The sequence below is a fragment of the Mercenaria mercenaria genome, chromosome 2, assembly GCF_021730395.1.
Source record: "Mercenaria mercenaria strain notata chromosome 2, MADL_Memer_1, whole genome shotgun sequence".
Lineage (NCBI taxonomy): Eukaryota > Metazoa > Mollusca > Bivalvia > Venerida > Veneridae > Mercenaria > Mercenaria mercenaria.
This window is the reverse complement of record NC_069362.1, coordinates 115,848,643-115,869,075: the sequence shown is the minus strand read 5'-3', so window position 1 is coordinate 115,869,075 and position 20,433 is coordinate 115,848,643. Positions and strand designations below refer to the sequence as shown.

General features: G+C 36.1%; 2 protein-coding genes across 10 annotated transcripts in view; both read right to left on the bottom strand.

Annotated features, from left to right (window-relative positions):
- Positions 1-2,962: 2,962 nt before the first annotated feature.
- On the bottom strand, positions 2,963-11,827 carry LOC128555385 (cytochrome P450 2U1-like). Its single transcript, XM_053537624.1, has 8 exons — positions 11,388-11,827; positions 10,566-10,794; positions 10,166-10,292; positions 9,648-9,822; positions 5,911-6,047; positions 5,223-5,316; positions 4,135-4,341; positions 2,963-3,934 (listed from the first exon to the last, which is right to left on the bottom strand). The coding sequence occupies exons 1-8, from the start codon at positions 11,725-11,727 to the stop codon at positions 3,750-3,752; spliced, it is 1,494 nt and encodes a 497-aa protein (XP_053393599.1). The 5' UTR covers positions 11,728-11,827; the 3' UTR covers positions 2,963-3,749.
- Positions 11,828-15,964: 4,137 nt separating this feature from the next.
- The window catches only part of LOC123564970 (17-beta-hydroxysteroid dehydrogenase type 6-like), an 85,871-nt gene continuing 81,402 nt past the window's right edge, over positions 15,965-20,433 (bottom strand). For all 9 annotated transcript variants that reach the window (XM_045358912.2, XM_045358918.2, XM_045358910.2 and 6 more), the window contains exons 3-5: positions 19,843-20,025; positions 18,432-18,564; positions 15,965-17,787 (exon numbers count right to left, since the gene is read on the bottom strand). In XM_045358912.2, coding sequence (XP_045214847.2) covers positions 17,421-17,787; positions 18,432-18,564; positions 19,843-20,025 — 683 coding nt within the window. In that variant the 3' untranslated portion in view covers positions 15,965-17,420. The remainder of the gene's footprint in view (positions 17,788-18,431; positions 18,565-19,842; positions 20,026-20,433) is intronic.

Sequence of the window (20,433 nt, the reverse complement as noted above, 5' to 3'; positions counted from 1 at the left end):
TCAGAGTCTTAAATATATATTATTGTAAATCATTATCATTACATGCCATGAATATACTACCACTTTAGATTACCTACAGTTTAACTCAGCGCACCGGGTTATAGTGAAGAGCTACACCTCTGACCCGTGACATTCCGTGCAAAGCATAGTTGTAAATACATGTATACTACTGACTAATGCACAAATTAAACCAACTAGAACTAATGCGGCCTTATATATTATGTTATTATTAAGTTATTAAGCATATATCTATTTCGTGAATTTTAACAAAAACATTTGTTAATTTTAGGTCTCTATTTATTTATGTATTAATAACTCCCTTACATCTTTAAACGATGAACTTTTTATTTACACTACAGTAAGTTCTTTGATTTTTATGCCCCCGAAGGTGGGCACATTAAAATCGCACTGTCCGTCCGTCCGCGTCCTAACTTTGTAAATTCATGTCTGGGCTGTAACTCTGCCATCTGTCAGAATAATTTGTATATCTAATATATTGATAACATAACACATAAGCACAGATAGTGCTTGACTCCCTTTTCAGGTTGTTATTGCTATAATCATTTTTGAATTGCTGTTAATAATAGAATTTGGGTCATTTATGGCTGATTTGGGTTCATTATATGGATGGCTGGGTCCTAGCTTCGCACATTATGTCATATACAAAAGTTAAAGGGAACCAGATATTTGATAGAGCAAGTACTCGTTGTAAAACGTTATGTTAAAATTTGGACCAATCAGAAACAAGTTCTAAAAATAGCACGTCTGCTGGGGTATAAATAGGTAGATGGATGACAGAGAGCTCATTCGAAGAAGACACATCGAGGATTCAACTAATAATTTGTCCCAGTACCTTGATAAGGAGACTATTGCAGTTACCCTGTCAGGACGGATAAATTGTTAAAAAGAAGACTTTGGAAGTTCATAGGCTAAAGAAGAGTTGCGGAATTTCAATAAGGTTTCGAGCTATAGGGCCAGCGCATAGGTGCTTTACCTTAAGGGTAGTTGAATGCTATAAACGATAGCAATTATAGGCTGAGCATCGGGAATCTGAGACAGAGACCGAGAGTTTGGTAATCTACTGAGATAGTAGGAGAGTTCCAGCTTATAGACGGTTCAGCATTATTGGCGAAGTACAGCCAAGGCATCGGGAATATACCAATATGATAGTTGAATGCTACATGTGATAGCATATAGGCGCTGAGCATCCAGGAGTCAGGGCAATCGTATAGAGTTGAGAGAACAGAGGCCGGGCATCTATGCGATAGGACTCGTATGTTGTTGATTCAAAGACATTGTCTGACGGGAACTTCAACAAAAAGACCAGTCAAGTATAGAGTCTCCAGCCTATAGGAGTTTGGACTAATTAAAAATTGTTAGTTTGAAACATTTAGTGATTTGCCTGATCCCTGAAATTGTCTAGCTCATAATTAAAATCATTTACGAATCATTGGTACACGAATCATTTAGGCAAGGTAGCTAGAGGAAAATTCTATATATATGAGATATTTGGTCTCACCAGCTCTATGTTTTAACAAAGGACATTCTACATCGTTTGTCAGCTAGTCTAAGACATAGTCACCTTAGCGATTGGACCCAAACCATTGTTCAAGATACTAAAGGCGTAGGCACTTCCCTGGGTCATATAACCAGTATCCTGACACCATCCATGAAGGGATTTTGAAATAGCTTGGCATAAATATTTACCTTAATGAGACGACCTTTCAAGCGTAGTACCCAGACCCCTAGCTCCAAGATCAAGGTCACACCTAGAAGTCAAGTCAAAGGTTATTAGGGTCTGTTTCGTGTCCGGTTCGTAACTCTGCCATTCATTGTGAGTCAAGGGATTTCGAAATTACTTGGCATAAATATTCCCCATAACGAGAAAACGTGGCATGCATAACAACCAGACCCATAATTCTAAGGTCAAGGTCACATTTAGAGGTTAAAGGTTAACATGGTCTGTTTCTTGTCCGTTCCATAACTCTTCCATCGATGAAGAGATTTTAAAATTTCTTGTAATGTTGTTTATTTTTTCTTTATAATTTACTTGATCCGGCACAGATTTTTTTCATTTATATATATATATATATAATGTCAAAAATAATATTTATTTATTTATAAGGGTTTTCGGCGCACCAACACAGTATAGGTTATATGGCGCCAAACAGGACAACAAATGTTGGTTCCACATCTCATTTACATCGAAATAAAAACATTTATTTATTTATTTGGGTGTTACGGCGCACCAACACAGTATAGGTTATATGCCGCCAAACAGGACTACAAATTTTGGTTTCACATCTCATTAAATAAAAACATGAGGTGTGGAATCAAAATTTGCATACCTGATCGAATCACAGAATTATTGCAAAACCAAATGTTAAGACCCTATTACTCGCCTCTTACGATCATACAAGGGTAAGGCAGTGGTTCCAATTATTTTCATATACAGATCGTCCCAGAACCACATGGGGCAAAAATAATCTAGCAAACTTCGTTTTTAGCGACAATGTTCTCCGAGTAAGAAAACGAAACATGAACAATTTCAATATGAACATTTAGAAACATATCTATATCTGATGAAAATAACTATAACACGACCGTAGTTTTAACAGTTTCTAGTAGATTAGGGGTGTCTTTCAAAATGTTCATAACTTATGTTGAATCTGAGCTCAGATCATTCTAATACATTATATTTTACATAGAAAGGGGGTCGTCCCGACCAAAGTTATCTGTGGATGCTACTTTTTTTGGCGTATATGAAAAGAGAGACCATAGATTAAATACCACACAACTTCAACACGTTCTCAGATTTACTAATACTAACATAAATCTGAAGTTAATAATACTGACATAAAAAATGACACAATACTGACATAAAACTGGCGCAATGCTGACACAAAAGTGAAGTGAAACTGACAAAAATGACGCAATACTAATAAAACTGACTCTACCGGTATCAACTGATACTTACGTGTTTATTTTATTCAACGATATGATAACTATCACATCAAAAACTTGTTTGACGTTTCTCTATACAAAATCGATTTCTCTGCAGTCTCCAATTAAGAACTTGCTGAAGGTCCAAACTTATTTCAGATCAGTCCAGAAAAAATATAAGAACACCATCCTATCCTTTTAGTTGACTTCATTTTCTTAGTTTATAATTATATGTATCACCAGGGCTTAAATCACATTCTGCTTTGTAGAAAAATGAACCAAAAAGGGAAATGTAAGATGAGATCAAACACTAAATAATAAGTACATTGTATATGAAATAGACTAGCTTCCTGATTTCTTTCATTCATGCATTTATTCATTCTCGCATAGCGTCTTAATGTTCCCATTTTTAATTGTATATGCTAACAAATACGTATATTTAGGCAAGTTATTTTGGTCACATTTAACGTGGTCAAAAGAAGTATACTAAATATCTTTTGTATTACACAAATATGAAGTTTTAAGATTTAGTCCTAATAAGTTCTGTAAAGTATTTCCTTCCTGGTATTTGATCAACATCAGGGTAACCATCGAGAAACATAGCATTTGTATGACACTTTAAATTTCAAATTTCTGTCCAACTTGGTATTGGCGGTGGCCACCTTTATTTGTGCTTGTATTTCATGGAGATGGCGTGTCTGTGTATATTTCACGACCAGAAAATACGCATAGGAGTACAATCTAGAATCGGACATTTCGATATTATTTATTTTGGTTTTTAGTAGCTGAAATGCGCATGCAACATATCACTGCCTCTTGGTAGCCCGGAGTCTGTACGGAACCGGGGCATTTGTGATCTGTGATTGTTTAGATTCCATTGTATGAGGCTTGTTTGGATCTTCTCTTGAAAAGTTGAATCGCTGAAGTAGATTTGCAAACACCAAAAACAGTTCCATTCTGGCTAGAGGTTCACCAAGGCATGTACGCGGACCTGAATATCAAATAGCATTACAGTCTATTACGCAATAAAAACATTTTGATATATCTTTTGTAAGATAAAATTGAATTCTGTGGCCATTTGTCCTACAGTCTATAGAAGTAGTTAAACTTGTTAAGTTATCTAAACGTTATTAAATTTTAAAGAATTCAATATATAACACAATTATTATGTCATTATGTAAAAATGATCACCTGTTGAAAATGGTATAAGAGCTTCGTTTTTAATCAGGTTTCCCTTGTCATCTATGAATCTGTCTGGATCGAACTTTTCTGGGCTAGGGAAATATTTGGGGTCCATGTGAACTGAATAGAGTGTTGGTAATATCAGTGTTCTAGCTGGTATATTGTAGCCTCCGATGGTTGTGTTCTCACTGGTACTGTGCACCACGTTGATGGGTACTGAAATATTTTAGTTCATAAACAGCTAATTTTATCATGGTCATAAATTCAAAACAAAATTTTGTTCTGATCAGATATTTAGAACTGTCAAGATTCTCTTTTTTTAAAAAAGCAGGGAAATGGCACGACACGCAAATGACTCAAAGACAGGCATATGACCCAAAGACAGACAAATGTCCCAAAGACAAGCATGATATCCAAAGACAGGCAAAATGACCCAAAGACCGGCAAATGCATATGCCCCAGAGACAGACAATGACCCAAAGACCGGCATATTATCCAAAGACAGGCAAATGACATATAGACAGGCAAATGAGCCAATGCCAAGCAAATAACTCAAAGCCATGCATATGACCCAAAATCAGGAATATGACCTAGATACAGGCGGATTCCAAAAAGACTACTTTTGCCTATCGTATGGGAGAGCATCAGTGACATAAGATAAGCAGTGTTAGCGCTAATCAGAAATCCAAGAGCATTGTCTTGATAACTGATAACCTATGTATTACTGCAAAACTGACGATAAGTAGCTTTCTCTTAATGAAAAATCGCTAGAGACGTCGTCGACCAGACATGTTTGCTCAGGCAGTTTTTAATTGCAGATTTGACAATATAGTACCTATTATTAAGTTAAACAACATGATCTTAAAAAGTGTTACCGATACTTTGGTAAACCTAAAACTTGCGAAATAGCTATCGTATGAAACGTCATTTTGTCTATATACGATATAAGATATCTTAAAAGTTCATATTGTCATCCAAACTGTTTTGTTATAGTAATCTAAAACTTTTATTTGGTTTGTTTTAAAAGGTATGAGTTCACGTAAAAGATTAACATTACTAGTATGCATGTAAAAACATGTAGTGTGAGTAAGGCGTACCTAAATTGCAACATCTCTGTATTTCCATGATGACGGCGTTGACGTAGACAAGCTTGCTACGATCTGAATATTCTATAATTTTGTCTCCAAGTATCTGAAAAAGACATATCGTCATGATAGATAAGATGTTGACCCATGGAAATGTACTCATACTCATTTAATGATGATTAATGTTTTAATGATGATTTATGTTTTATCGACAAACCTATTTGCATGGGGAATACATGTATTAGGTTCGCGTGTGATTTGAAATTGTTTTTGTTAATTAGCACAGTTTTGATTTCATATCAGGACAAACAACAATAAGGTCAGGTGGCTATGTTCCAGTTTTGAAAGAAGACCAGATACACAAGTTTGCAACTGTGCCGAAACATAAATCTTCCTCTGGAAGACATCCTCACATGCAATACAGTGCAAGAATCTACAGTAACTAGGCAGTCGGTATTGAGGTACGTGAATGTCCGTAAAAAGGGTCGATTTTAACCAAACAGTCAGTGGATGGTCTGAAACGTGATCTTTTTGTAGCGGGTGAAAAGGTAAAATTAAATATGAGGTTACGTATAGACCAATGAACGACTTGCTGGGCGGTTAAAACATCTTTTAGGGATACAAACTACATTCATCTCAAACACATATCATTTAATTGTTTTAACTGGTTGTGTATAGTCTGTTCAAAAATATAACTCACGTTCTCAATTTCTTCTTGGCATTTTTTCTGAACTTCTGGAAATTCGATCATATAAAGAAAAACCCAATCTAGGGTTGTTGATGTTGTTTCAGATCCAGCCAAAAATAGATCAAAGATCACACGAAACATATTCCCTTCTGAAATTAATAAAAAGAGATGATGTAATATCAGTTTGTCGTAAAATCAATACATCCGTAAGTACAAATATATGAAAGCACCTAAACAACAAGAAATTAATTACATTTAGTTTGATTTTAAATTCTGTTGAATTTTCGTGAATTTTTGTGAACTTTAATGGATTTTCGTAAACCATATATGATTATATAACATCATGGTGTGTACAGTCTTCCATTAACTGACACATGCGCATCTAATTACGTTTTATTAAAGAAACATCTTAGTTCATCAAAATTACAAACTAAAACAAATGCTAATAGTGATATTTTATTGGAGTATGATAAGACCCCCTGTTTACATCGTGGCATGGTGGGATAAAACCCACGGGAGGGGGTCCAACATATGTATTCCTAAATGGGCACCGCTTAAAATCATATGTTGTGCTTCCGGTAGTACATATGTGGTAAACATTTGGCAGAAAAATACGTGAGATTTTTATTTGTGATTAAATATTGTGAAAATTACATTGTTTAGCCAAAAAATCGCGATGCAGTGCAACACAGTATACATTACCTAGCATGTAAGTGCATTTACCTTACCTGTATTTGTAAAAATGACGGAGAAAAACGTATCCTCCGTGAAGCGGTATAACTGAAAAATAGCAACATTTTTATCAACAAGTGGAAATATGTTGTTTAGATGTCCTGCGCCTGCTTAATTTTGCCCTCGCAATCATCTCTATGCTAAACCCCATCCAGAAGAAAAAAATATTTGGCAATCACTTTGCTAGAAAAATATTTTTCGGCGAAAAACCGAATGGGATACATATGTTGTGCATAGGATACATATGTGATGCATTAGATATTTTTAGAACTCCACAGATCTTGAGCTTGAATGGTACCTGGATAAAGAAACGAGCAGGAAATACGTGTCAAGTATATGTCACATCAGTCCAAAAGTTATATACATTTGTATGAAAGGGATAACTTATAAACGAGCACAGCTTTAAGCTTATATTAGATGTTGTAGAACATTTCCACTTAGGAGTCTACGCATCTCTCCTAAATCCGAAGGCATTAATGTGTTGCTTATGTGTGTTGACCTGTGAATGTCGGAAATATGCATGTTTAGTTTGGTGTATAGTATATTAGTTGCCGATACGGTCTGCGTAATTATATGTTAATGAACCTAAGTGTTCTTTTCGTGTTTGTTTTACTCGTTCATGTGCACCTCTATATATATCTTCGGCGGTATTTTGCATCGTTAACTGTGGAGATTGTCTGTCCGTGGACTGAGTTATAGAGCAAAATATCTGTCTCGGGCAACGGACTCAAAAATAAAATGTAATAAATACTTTACGTCAGGGTGTTTCAGGAGGTATTTAGGTTTGCCCGATTCAGAACTACTGGCCCAGCCTCTCCACCACATGTACATATGATATTGTGGACCTGGCACTTACTTGTGTAAACCTACGTTGTTACATGTATACCGCAACTCCACATTCTAGGCCTATCATAGTTTGTGGAAATATAGGAGGGAGGATATACTGCAAGGTACTCGGTCATATAATCAGAACATAGCTGCGTCTGGTAGGTAACTTAATCAAATTAAGGGCCCAGGACATATTTCATAATTTAATAACCATGCTCAATTATTTACACAATTTTTGACCGAGTGCCTTGCAATATATCCTCCCTCCTATATTACTACAAACTATATAGGTCTAGCTTGCGAAGTTACTGCGTAGTTCAACAGAAGTAAGTGCCAGGTCCACAATATCTTATGTATTGGAGCGGCCGGGCCAATAGTTCTGTATCGGGCAAACCAAAAATTCCTCCTGAATTGAAATCCCAGACTCAAAAGTATTTATTGCACTTTATTTTCGAGTTCGTTGCCCGAGACACAGATATTTGGCTCAGTTCACGTACATGATTCAAAGACAGACAATTTCCACAGTTAACGATGCAAAATACCGCCGAAGATATATAAAGAGGCGCACATGAACGAGTAAAACAAATACGAAAAGAACACTAGGTTCAATAACATATAATTACGCAGACCGTATCGGCAACTTATATACTATACACCAAACTAAGTATGCATATTTCCGACATTCAAAGGTCAACACACATAAGCAACACATTAACCCCTTCGGATTTAGGAGATCTGCGTTGACTCCTTAGTGGAAATGTTTTACAGCATCATATGTAAGCTTAAAGCTGTGCTCGTTACTAATATGTTATCCCTTTAATATACATGTATATAACTTTTGGAATAATGTGACATATACTTGGCACGTATTTCCAGTTCGTTTCTTTATCCAGGTACCATTTAAGCTCAAGATCTGTGGAGTTCTAAAAAGTCTATTGCACCACATATGTAGCCCATGCACAACATATGTATCCCATTCGGATTTTCGCCCAAAAACATTTTTCTAGCAAAGTGATCGCCATAATTTTCTTTTTCTGTGTGGGGTTTTGCATACGGAAGGTTTCGATGGCAAAATTGAAGCAAGCGCAATGCAATTACAACATATTTCCATCTGTTGATAAAAATGCTGCTAATTTTCAGTCATACCGCTTCACGGAGGATAAGTTTTTCTCTGTCATTTCTACGAATACAGGTAATGTACATGGACTTGCGTGCTGGTTAATGTATACTCGGTTGCACTGCATCGCGATTTTTTGGCAAAACAATGTCATTTCCGCAAAATTCAATCACAAATAAAAACCTTACCTGATTTTCTGCGAAATTTTTACCACATATGTACTACCGGAAGCACAACATATGAATTTAAGCGGTGCCCATTTGGGAATACATATGTTGGATCCCCTCCCGTGAAACCGTTTCTTGAAACTTTGACCCATAGTGTACCTCCTTTTGAAGAGTATTCAATTTCTACCATAAACCTACTTTGACTTAAATTTTTCATAGGTTCAAGCCCCATTGGGATAATGTTTTTCCTTGTATTCCTTTTTTTCTAGTGAGGTTTTACTTTTTCAAAACTTATTATTGGTTATTTGTACAAAAGTGGATTTTTTCATTTGCTGAGCAATTACTTGCTGTTCAAAGTGAATTTACCTCTGAAACGGAAGGGGGCAGAGTTAGACATTTTTAAAATACTGAGTTACTCATGGCATGCGGTGAAGCTTTACTATTTCATCTTTACTCTTTAGATTACATACTGGTATTCGTATTACGGAAGAAATGTAGTTAGGTTTTACTTCTGCCTCAAGATTATTTTTGAATGAAGTGAGCAAAATTTAAAACTGTCCCACAGGACTCGACCTTAATTTTTCAATGTTTTAGTTAGAAATCTGTCTCATTAGATATTTTTACTTGCGGCACCCTAGAAATAAATGATATTGACAGTTTTATTTTGTGTTTTATAATTGTTTACCTATAGCTTGATGTTTCTTTTATAAAAATATATGGTAAAACGAATTCTCTGCAAACGTTTTGGAGAGTGACCATCACTTTGAAATTTGTAAGTAAACGTAAGTTATAGGTCGCTACTAACTTGTTCAAATATTCTTTAAAGAATCTTTTCTTAATGATAGGAGAAGTGCGTAAAATGTGTAGTTCTGAAAAGAAAATGATGTAAACTAGTTTCTATTTACTTGTGACAAATTTGCGCATGCTTCCATCTCCTTCTTTCTCTGTCTGAATGTAAATGTCTACAAAGTCCCGGATGTTGTCCCTGTCGAAAGTAGCCTCGTGCTCATCTATTTGTTTATATACATATTTGCGCATGTCGACAATACACTGTCTTCTAATATCGCTGTTCTTAGCATCCTATTAAAATATTTAAATGGGATGGGGAATGTAAACATAAAGTGTCATTTGATACTTTTGTGAATATTTTGTCTGCTATAAACTTCGATTTAGCACATCTATAGAAAGTTTGTAACAGTTTATTTTAGTTAAGAATTCCATGTAAATTACTTACGTTACTAGTAAGTCTCATGAAAAGATGCACCGATAACATGATTTGTTTTAAAAAAAATGATAACACGCCATATACAGAGCATATCTGGGTAGTTTCCCTCACATTCTTTGCAGAATAAAAGCACATGTGCTCACATATGACAGTAGCAAGAATCCTGGTAATCTTTTGTTAAATTTATATATGGCATACCGTTCGTTTAAGAATGTTGACGAGAAATTTCGGCATAAAAGGCGTAAAGCTGACCGGACCTTCACCAGTAACAACAGCGTTGGTCATTGCTCGCGTTCTGTCGAATTCCGGATCATCGTAGTCATATCTAAGGAGGAGAAAAATGAAGTATTGAAATTATATGCTATTATTCATAACATTTCACATGTTTATATGCATGACGTGTTACAAGGGGATTTTAGACAAATTTGAGACTGCCCATATACAGTAAAGAAACAAGAGTGGGGCAAAATATCCCCGAATGAAAACATCTTTGCGCATAGATACAACACTTTTGATTATAGCGTTGTTGACATGAAAAACAAATTAACACATAAATTTTCATGCGACGGTGTATCATTTGCTGTTTTGTTACGGTTACCTTTGTCCAAATACGATACCAAAGATGACGTTTGCCACAATTTTCTGCATTAATTGATTCATTGATGTTGGTTTTCCATTAGTGTCTTGTAGGAACGCTGTAGCTGTCTCAATTTCTACATCAATCTTTTCTTCGATAGATGCCTTTCCAACATCAAAATCCCGTAGAGCTTGGAGCGTGAACCGCCGTAATTCCCGCCAACATTGTCCGTATCTACCAGTCAGAATTCCTGTAAAATTAAAATTCTTTTCCAATATTTTATTTTACATGCATAGAGCAATTATGCAAATAGTAAAATGCTGTTGATGACTCAACAGTAACACTAGAGCTATTACGGTTGAATTTTCACCACATATTCTTACACACAGTTACATATAATAACTATGTCACTAAGCAAAATATGGGAGATAGACGAGCCAGACAAAAGCTTAGGATAAATACATGCTATAAACGTGAGTCTCTTGTCAATCAGTGTCCTTTAAATGATCAGCTAAAAAATGCGCCCCATTTATTCATGTGATGGGTTTGTCGGCTGCTTATTAAAATTCAGTTATAAAAATGCCTAAATTAATGGATCATTTTCTTTAGATGCCCCTCATTTTAACACTCTTATATAAGTTCACAGAGCTTTGTAACCGATAGAAACATCAGGTTGGTACAAACTTTTGACAAGGAGCGTAGTTTTCCAAGAGTTGTCTAAAAATAGATAACGATCATCCAACCAGAAGGCATATAGTTTAAAAAAAAAAGAGTAAAAAACATGACAACTTACCAAAAAATATTTTTCTTGAACAAGTTAACATTTTCGAAAGATAAACATACCATTTTCTCCATTGGTTCTTGGGAAAATTGGGTTTCTGTTGAAGTTCGGTCTGTCGCTAAAAGCTTCCGCCTTCTTCACCAGCGCCTCATGTATAGTATCATACCCACTCAGAACCACGATCAGCTGATTCCCTAAATACCAGCTAAATATGTTTCCAATACGTTTAGACTCCTCAAACAACACAAGATGCGGTCTTTTACCACGAAGTTTTCGCATCATTGGCACAGATCCAATGAAAGGAATCCCAAAATACCCTGGCGGGAGAGTTTTAGGTTTTCTGATTACAAGAACTGACACAAGAAATACAAGAATAAATATGAAAACTATTGTCAGATCCATGGTGTAGTTTTATAAAAGTTCTGCTCGTGGCTTGTTTATCACTGTATACTACTACCAGCTGTATCACCGTTTTATATTACCACACCGTCCTATCTTTTAACTATTTGAACTAAAGGACGTAAGCCCGGATAATAGCCTGTTTACATATGCTGACATCATGTATTCTTTCAAATAAACCATACACTCACTCGTGAAAGTATTTGAAAAATCAAAACAGTTATTTGTGTCAAAGTGTCTGGTTTTAAATAATCCAGTTAGGCAAGAAGTTCGAATTTCTTAAAATTTATTATAGATCAATATTCATAAATCATATAGATTCCGTCCACAGGTACATAGAGCCGCCGTGCAATTTGACAGATTATTAATTCTTTTTGAAATTCTTTACATATATAGTCACAAAATAACTTATACAACTTTCTATTTAAATGGGTCTTTAAAATATACAGAATATGACAGTTATATTAGATAAAGTAGTTCTCTCGCCATTTTTCATCCAACGGAAGTGGATTGAACCCGGCCTGGCAATGAAAAATACATCTGATGATAACTCTTGGCGGGTCTGAAACACGGATGTATGAACGTTATGGTTCTGAACGTAATGTCTCCCTAATGAGCTAAATTTTGAATCATAAATGCTCAAACTTGATAAATTTATGTATAAAATATATATACTCCCATTCGTTTAGAATTATTTCTGAATATTCCAAATCTGAACATAAATGTTATCCTATCCTGGGACTTCAACAACACTATTAATAACCATGCCCTACAGCATCGTTGGTTTATAATGTCGATTTATTTTGTCATTTATCCCAATCAGCACAAACGAAAATTAATATTTGGAAATGAGAAACTTATCTAAACAAGAGGGCCAAGATGACCCTAGGTCGCTTACCTGAGAAACACACCATAATACACCATAACAGTGTAAACACAGACCTAGTGATTGCATGGAAAAAATATTCTGACCAAGTATCATTAAAATTGGAGCAAACACAAGTATTTCTTTTATTTGACCTAGTGACCTAGTTTTTGACTCCAGATGACCCATATTCAACCTTGACCTAGATTTCATCAAGGAAATCATTCTGACCAAATTTCATAAAGATCAGCTATAAAATACAGCCTCTTCTGCATACACAAGGTTTTTCTTTGATTTGACCTAGTTTTTGACCACAGATGACCAATAACCAAACTCTACCTAGATTTTATCAAGGCAATAATTCTGACCAAATTTCATAAAGATCAATTGAAAAATACAGCCTCTATTGCATACACAAGGTTTTTCTTTGATTTGATCTAGTGACCTAATTTTTGACCCAAGATGACCCATATTCAAACCTAACCAAGATTTTATAAAGGCAATCATTCTGACTGAATTTCATGAAGATCAATTGAAAAATATAGCCTCTATCACATACACAAGGTTTTTCTTTGATTTGACCTAATGACCTCCTTTTTGACCCCAGATGACCCATATTCGAAGTTGACTAGATTTCATCAAGGCAATCATTCTGACCAAAATTCATGAAGCTTAATTGAAAAATACAGCCTCTATCGCATACACAAGGTTTTTCTTTGATTTGACCTAGTGACCTAGTTTTTGACTCCAGATGACCCATTTTCGAACTCGGCCTAGACTTCATCGAGATAATCATTCTGACCAAATTTCTTGAAGATCAGTTGAAAAATACAGCTTCTATCGCATACACAAGCTAAATGTTGACGGACAGACAGACGACAGACAGACGACAGTCAGACAGACAGACAGACAGACGCCGGACATCGAGTGATCAGAAAAACTCACCTGAGCATTGCTTAGGTGAGCTAAAAATAGAAAAAGAAATCAGCGCTCAACGTGGAACTTGAACCTATGACCACCACGCTCGAGATTTTTTCGAGATTTTTTTTAAAAAACTTGAATATCATGTGTTACCAACTGAGCCAGTCAGGTGCTTGTATGTATAAAAAATAAATAAATCTAATGGCTGGGGAAAAATTGTTTTACATAAACACGTCTTTTAAAGGTCACTCGGGGAAATATCTCCAAGACTGGTTAATACGAAAACGTCCAACTTACAGGGACCTAACTAGACCAGAAAATATTTGCAAGCTCAGCCTAAGGAAGACGTTTTGGCTTATCTCTGGCCATACAAAAAAAACTCCAATGAACTATCACACGCAAGCTTTCAGCGGCCTATAGTTTCTACATGGAACTATGGCAATGACTTACTGTCTGTAAGTTATATTTCTTGTGGTTGTGGATAATACCTTACGATGGAAATAAACTGCATCATCAAAGTCTGCTTGCAGTTAAATAAGGTGAACAGACTCTAATCAAACTGAGTCTGCTATTATTTTTTTTATGGTTGCATTCTATGCTTCAAAGGAATCTTTTTACAAATTTTATTTTCTACTTTGGCTGAAGAACAATGACTGAGACGTGCCATGAGAAAACCAAAATAATTGGTTTGCGACCAGCATGGATCCAGACCAGCCTGCGCATCCGCGCAGTCTGGTCAGGATACATGCTGTTCGCTTTCAAAGCCTATTGCAATTAGAGAAACCTTTAGCGAACAGCATGGATCCTGACCAGACTGCGCGAATGCGCAGGCTGGTCTGGATCCATGCTGGTCGCAACCCCACTATGTTGGTTTTCTCATGGCACGGCTCATGTGGTCATCACGTACGGTTGAGATTATTTCTGGCTACAGTAACTTTACTGACGCTATCATAATTTTCTAATAATCGCGTCCATTATGTTATGGCGTAACCTCATTTGGTTCCCTAAACTGTGTTGAACCGCAATATCTGCGCACTGACTCTCGTGAGAAACTCCCAAAATGCATGCAAAGGGAAACAAGAAACGTTCTCTCGTGAATAAATACTAAGATATTGTTGTCGTCACCACCTTCCTGAATGGAATAGGGTTTAAAGCAGTCCATTAAAAAATAAGCAGATTTAATATGATAAATGCAGCATAAATCCTATTATTTTGAACTCGGACCAGGGCTTTCTGAGAGATGTGTTTTTAACCTTTTTCTTTGGTCGTCATGTCGGCCAGAATTTTGCACGGTAGGAATTTGATACAAGGAACATTCCTGTGTAGGTCACAATAAGGTAAATAGTTTTCCCTATAAAAGTGACCTTTTTTAAAGAGGTACCAAACATAGCTAGACCCATTTCAGAGAACAAATCCTTACCTCATTTTAAAGAGCTATGATAAATCTGATATAAAATGAAGAGAAAAGTAGGGGTCATGTATCTTCTAAGAGAGATTTCTATGGTCACATTTGCTTATTGTAAACTGACATCAAAATCACACTGCTGTGACCTGGAAGTACTACTCATACTAAAATTGAGCTTGACTTCACCAAATACAACCTGCTCTCCCATTTTTCCTACCAAAATGTCAAAAATACATCCACAATGAAATTTAAACAGAAACTAGCTTCAATTTAGACCTCTGTTGCCATGCCAAGTGAAAAATTAGTGTTCAAATACCTGGCAGCCATTACGCGACTAGACCAGATGGCTCCCACGCTGGTTCCTTTAGTTTAGTTAGGCCTGTAGATTCGTTGAAATTAGATTGGCTTTGTGATTTATGGGGGGGGGGGGGTGTTGTTGTTTAAAGAAATTGTGGTGACGGACGGACGACAGACGGACGGTCGATCTTTAAAGCTCATCATGTGCCACCTCGTGGTCAGGTGAGCTAAAAGGGTATTATTAGATGTACATGTAACGAAAATTTAAGCAAGATCAGTCAGAGGACAGCAACACGTGACAGTTCAAACGTCGTTGTACTAAAATGTTAAAATAATAAAAAAAAGGGTACATTTTGATTAAAAAAACTTTCATCTCATATACTGCTTATTGAGATACCATATTATACCAGAACAATTGCTGAGTGGTAGAAAGAGACATAGCTTTGTTGAAAGAAACAGAGTTATGGAACATGTGCAGTGTAGATCTGGTCCACACAATGAATTAGTTCTGTAACATACTTGGGTACCATAGACAGCTTACATACGAGGACGCACAAAAACTAGGAATATAGAGCTATCTATTCTTCGAATAGTCGAGCTAAAATTTGGCGTACATAAAGTACCATATTACTGTCAAGGACCAAACAATATAAAACTGGATTTCTAACACTAAAATAACAAAATCCGTTCAAAAATCAGAAAGTGGGATGCAGTCTCTCACTTGTCATAAAGAAAAACAAAGATCTCACATATAAAATAAAATAGAAAAATCAGTTTATTACCATCGTTCATTTGAAGTAATGATTATGGCTAGATAAACATTTACATGTATAATAATGGTAGTGAAATGTATCATTTATTTACAGGCTTAATATCGCGTCAAGCGAAAATATACAACTGAATATGGAGTGTAATCAAAGACTTTTCAGATTTATTTGTAAGTTGCTGTTTTGTTGGGTTTAACGCCGTTCCAGCTATATATGGCAGTCAGTTTAACTACCAGATGTTTCTGGACTCGTTCACAGTTTCCTTCATTCTCCACAGATACTGACATCTTCCCCACGCAAAACAGAGGTGGAGGACGAATTACTTTGTCTTCAGTCAATTATTACGGAGAACACACACACCTCCGGAATAAGAACCTACGAAAGCCATTTGGACTACTTGTAAGAGGATCAGTCGGTCCATTGTCCTATTCGGCCCTTTCTCTGTTCTCCTAGTGATTTTTTTAACAACTGTCATAAAATGTTCCTATTTCTAAACATTTTTTTCTACCAATCTATGTCGACATATGTGCAAATTTTATTTCTCCTGCGCCGCGGCAACGCTTTACCTTGATTACAAATTTCTAATAAAGAGATGTTGTGATTAAATTTGATATGTGCAAAACGTCACTTCCGTTTCTAATTAAGTTTTTGGAAGTTAGTATAATGCATCTGTACTGTATTGTATATATCAGTTCATATATTTTTAAAATTGGTTCTAAATGAGTAGGGCCCTCGTCCTTCGAATGTTTTTCTTTGTAAATCTTAGTACCCGTTAGGAGCCCCAAACATGACGAAAATTCAATGTCTATGAAAATAGACCATTCACCATACTATAAGAAGTTGGAGGCCAGATTTATAAAAGGCTGCAGATTTTTATTTTAAAGTATACATTCTCGACATGTATTTTAATAATAGGACATTTTAATTACAAAAAAAAAAGAAATAAAAAACAGCGCCGAGTTGAAACCAAATCCGCTAACTCTAACAGTGATATTAATGTAACAGAAATTACAAACGGGACTATTTGGGTTGTCCAAAAGTACACATGGGTATTACTTTATGAAATGTTACATGATTTTCTGTGATTTTACCCGTAACATAGGAAAGATAAGGATCAGGGTACCTGACTTATGATATAAACCCCTGCAAGTAAATCAAACACATATATACTTTTGTAACCAAAACTGATATAAACAAATTCGCAGTTCTTGAACACCATCTGCTAAATTCAGCCGCTGTCAAAATAGTACAAATACCCATCGAAAAATAATCAATGGTCGATACCTTTGCAAAGTTATATTTCTAAACCACTCAAGTTATCGGAAAGGCAGCCTTGCTTCTCTCCAAAATATTCTAAACACGAGCCCCTTATAATAGTGCATTGTACAAAGACACATCACAAGTATTCTCATAAACTGTCTCTGTCATGAAATGAATGAGCTTAATTTGTGACGTCATTGTCTGACACGCTGCCTGCGCTACTTGTGCTCTGTCTTGGTAGGACCTTTGGTGTGTAGATTTGGAAAAGTTTGTCTGTAACCTTAGAGGGCAGATACGTTAGAATTGTCGCTCTAATGATTGAACTTGATGGAACGTAACGTATTTTTGGGTTAGCATCCGTAACGGCATTTTCCATTAGATCGATCACCTCGTTGATGTTGGATTTCGCACGTTTCATCTGTACACCGATATTTTCAAGAAACGCATCAAAGTATTCATCACCGTAAGCCTCTTTAACTTCTGTTGGGGTCTCGCTCCAGGACTTCCGATTCTGTGCTTCGAGATATCCTGTCTCAGATATAGGGGTTCTGTAACAGAAATGGGGAATGTGGTTCATTTAGGTCATAATCGTTCACTTATTATGTATCAACTTTCATTCTTAATAAAGCTAATCTGACGTAATGCATGCTTTAAGGTAGTGTACTCGTAATAAAAGCCGGCAATTTCCGACGGGCGATTATGTATACTCCGTAAGCAATTTCGGCATCATTCGGCCGAAAGAGGAATATTTTCCATAACCTCCGGAGAATGCCGAAATCGCATAGTGAAAATAAGTAACCGAACGGAAAATGTCGATTCTCTTTTCGGGTCCACTACCTTATATTAATAATATTCGTAACAATTTATGATTAATTTACGACATGTCGCAATTATTTCATGACAGTGGTAGTTATTTTCAATACATTTTGGTCATAATTAAACGGAAACCGCATATAGTATCATTAATAAGTATCAGAAAAAAAAATAAAACTGCAAATACCAGAAGTAAAAGAAGTAAGACCCAGGTGGTTCACCCATTTACATGTGTATTAAAGAAGTCAAGGACGCATTAATCATGCGTAGTTCATGCCTTTTTAGAAACAAATTAATAAATAAGTATAAAGTGACAAGACAATATAAGATATGGATAAAGAAAAAAAATAGGTCACATGTTCTATTGTAAGAAACTTACTTATAAAGTGCTGGTTCAATCGTAACAACTTTTACATGGAACTTTTTCATCTCTATCCTCAAGGCGTCAGAAAATGCAATACATGCTCTTTTCGACATGGAATATGCTGCGAATGCTGGCATTGTGAATCGTCCTGTAATAAAATGTTCAAAACTATATAAAGTTTAGGAAGCAAAAGTTTACTCCTACATGATCTGGTGTTCTTTTCTGTCGATACAATTTAGTTTTCCACCTTTTCCGACACTTACACGTTATGTAACGGACTTTAAGATTACGTACCCGTAATGACAGTCGCCAATTTCCGTGAGATAACGTATCCTCCGTATGCGATTTCGGCATCCTTCGGCGATGACAGAAAGTTACTTTTCACAATAACCGGAGAATGCCGGTTACAGACGGAGAATACGTAAACGAACGGAAATTGTCGATTGTCACTACGGGTCCAACACCTTAACAGATTAAGTAAAAACAGGTACTGGGTTTAATCAAATTTGCAAACAGACGAATGCCCTGCTGGGTCCGCTGCGATCACAGGATCACGGGATTCAATGTCAGGCGTTTTGGATGATCGACGAATTCCTCTTCTACTTAAATGTTCTTTTTAAAGGTAAATGTTATTTTGGTATTACCCAGTGTCTGTTAACCGAAATTTTGTAAGTAGATAGACGTTATCTTTCGTACATCTGATTATTTTCTTTTTTAGACTAGTACATTATCTCTGGGCTTAGAAAAACAGGAGATTTTCGAAAGGTAACTGTTTTAAGCATTAACCTGATTGTTTTGAAACATTGAAAAGTAAATTATTTTAAATCATTTTACCTCAAGTAAACATTTACCACATGTAATGATGTATATAGCCACCCTATACAGACAAGCGTTCAGACGAGTTGGTAAGGCGACTTAGACGCTTATAAACATTTTCAAGAACAAATGCGTCCCACAAAAATCTTATGTCTCTCCTGTTATACCTTGTTTCGAAGAAAACAAAGACGTTGCTATTGAATATTCTTTATGTTATCTTTTCCGTATAGTAACTATCTCAGGATATGATTTCCAGTATAATAAAACAAATAACACAGGCCTGCTCGTGTGATATGATATATTGTCAACCTTCGAAAAATAGTAATATGTAATATGTTATTACTTTTCCTAGGGTGACAATATTCCATATTACCCTCGTTGCATGGCCTGTGTTATTTATATATTGCAATGGTGGGCAAAATATAGCAAACAGCAGTGCTTATTATGTAGAGCTCGTTTTCAAAATGGTTTATTTTTTGACAGGTCAAAACAATAATGGAAGTAAAAGGTTAGTCCGTAGGATTTCGTTTCAGGTCAAGGATCCAAAACAGTATATAAACATCTCTGAAGCTAAATCATTTTAGCTAATGTATTATAAAATAATGCTTACCAGCAAGACTTGCGACGTTAACAATCCGGCCATTTGTTTGCCTGATAAGCGGCAGAAACGCTTTGGTTACTCTGACAACACCCAGAACATTGACGTCAAATATCCGCTGAAACTGTATAACTGAACACCATTCTATTTCCGTGAAAATTGCTATACCCGCATTGTTGACAACTGCCCACAACACTGAAATAAACAGAAACCGTTGTGATTAGACTACGAAACAAGGTGTCCAAAGTTCGAGCCACCTCCAACTGAAAACTAGAGCTGTCACGGGAGTGACGAATTATACCCCCACAATACGACCTTGTCACAGAAGTAAGACAATGTCAACGTCGGACCTCAAAATCAATATGGGTCATCTGCTGGTCATGCAACCTCCCTATTAAGTTTCGTTATCCTATGCCCAAGCGTTCTCAAGTCATCGTCCGGAAACGGTTGAACTGTTCCGGGTCACTGTGACCTTGACCTACGACCTACTGACCTCAAAATCGATAAGGTACATCTGCTGGACATGACCAACCTCCCTATCAACTTTCATGATCCTAGTCCTAAAAGTTCTCAAGTTATCATCCGGAAACCGTTAAACTGTTC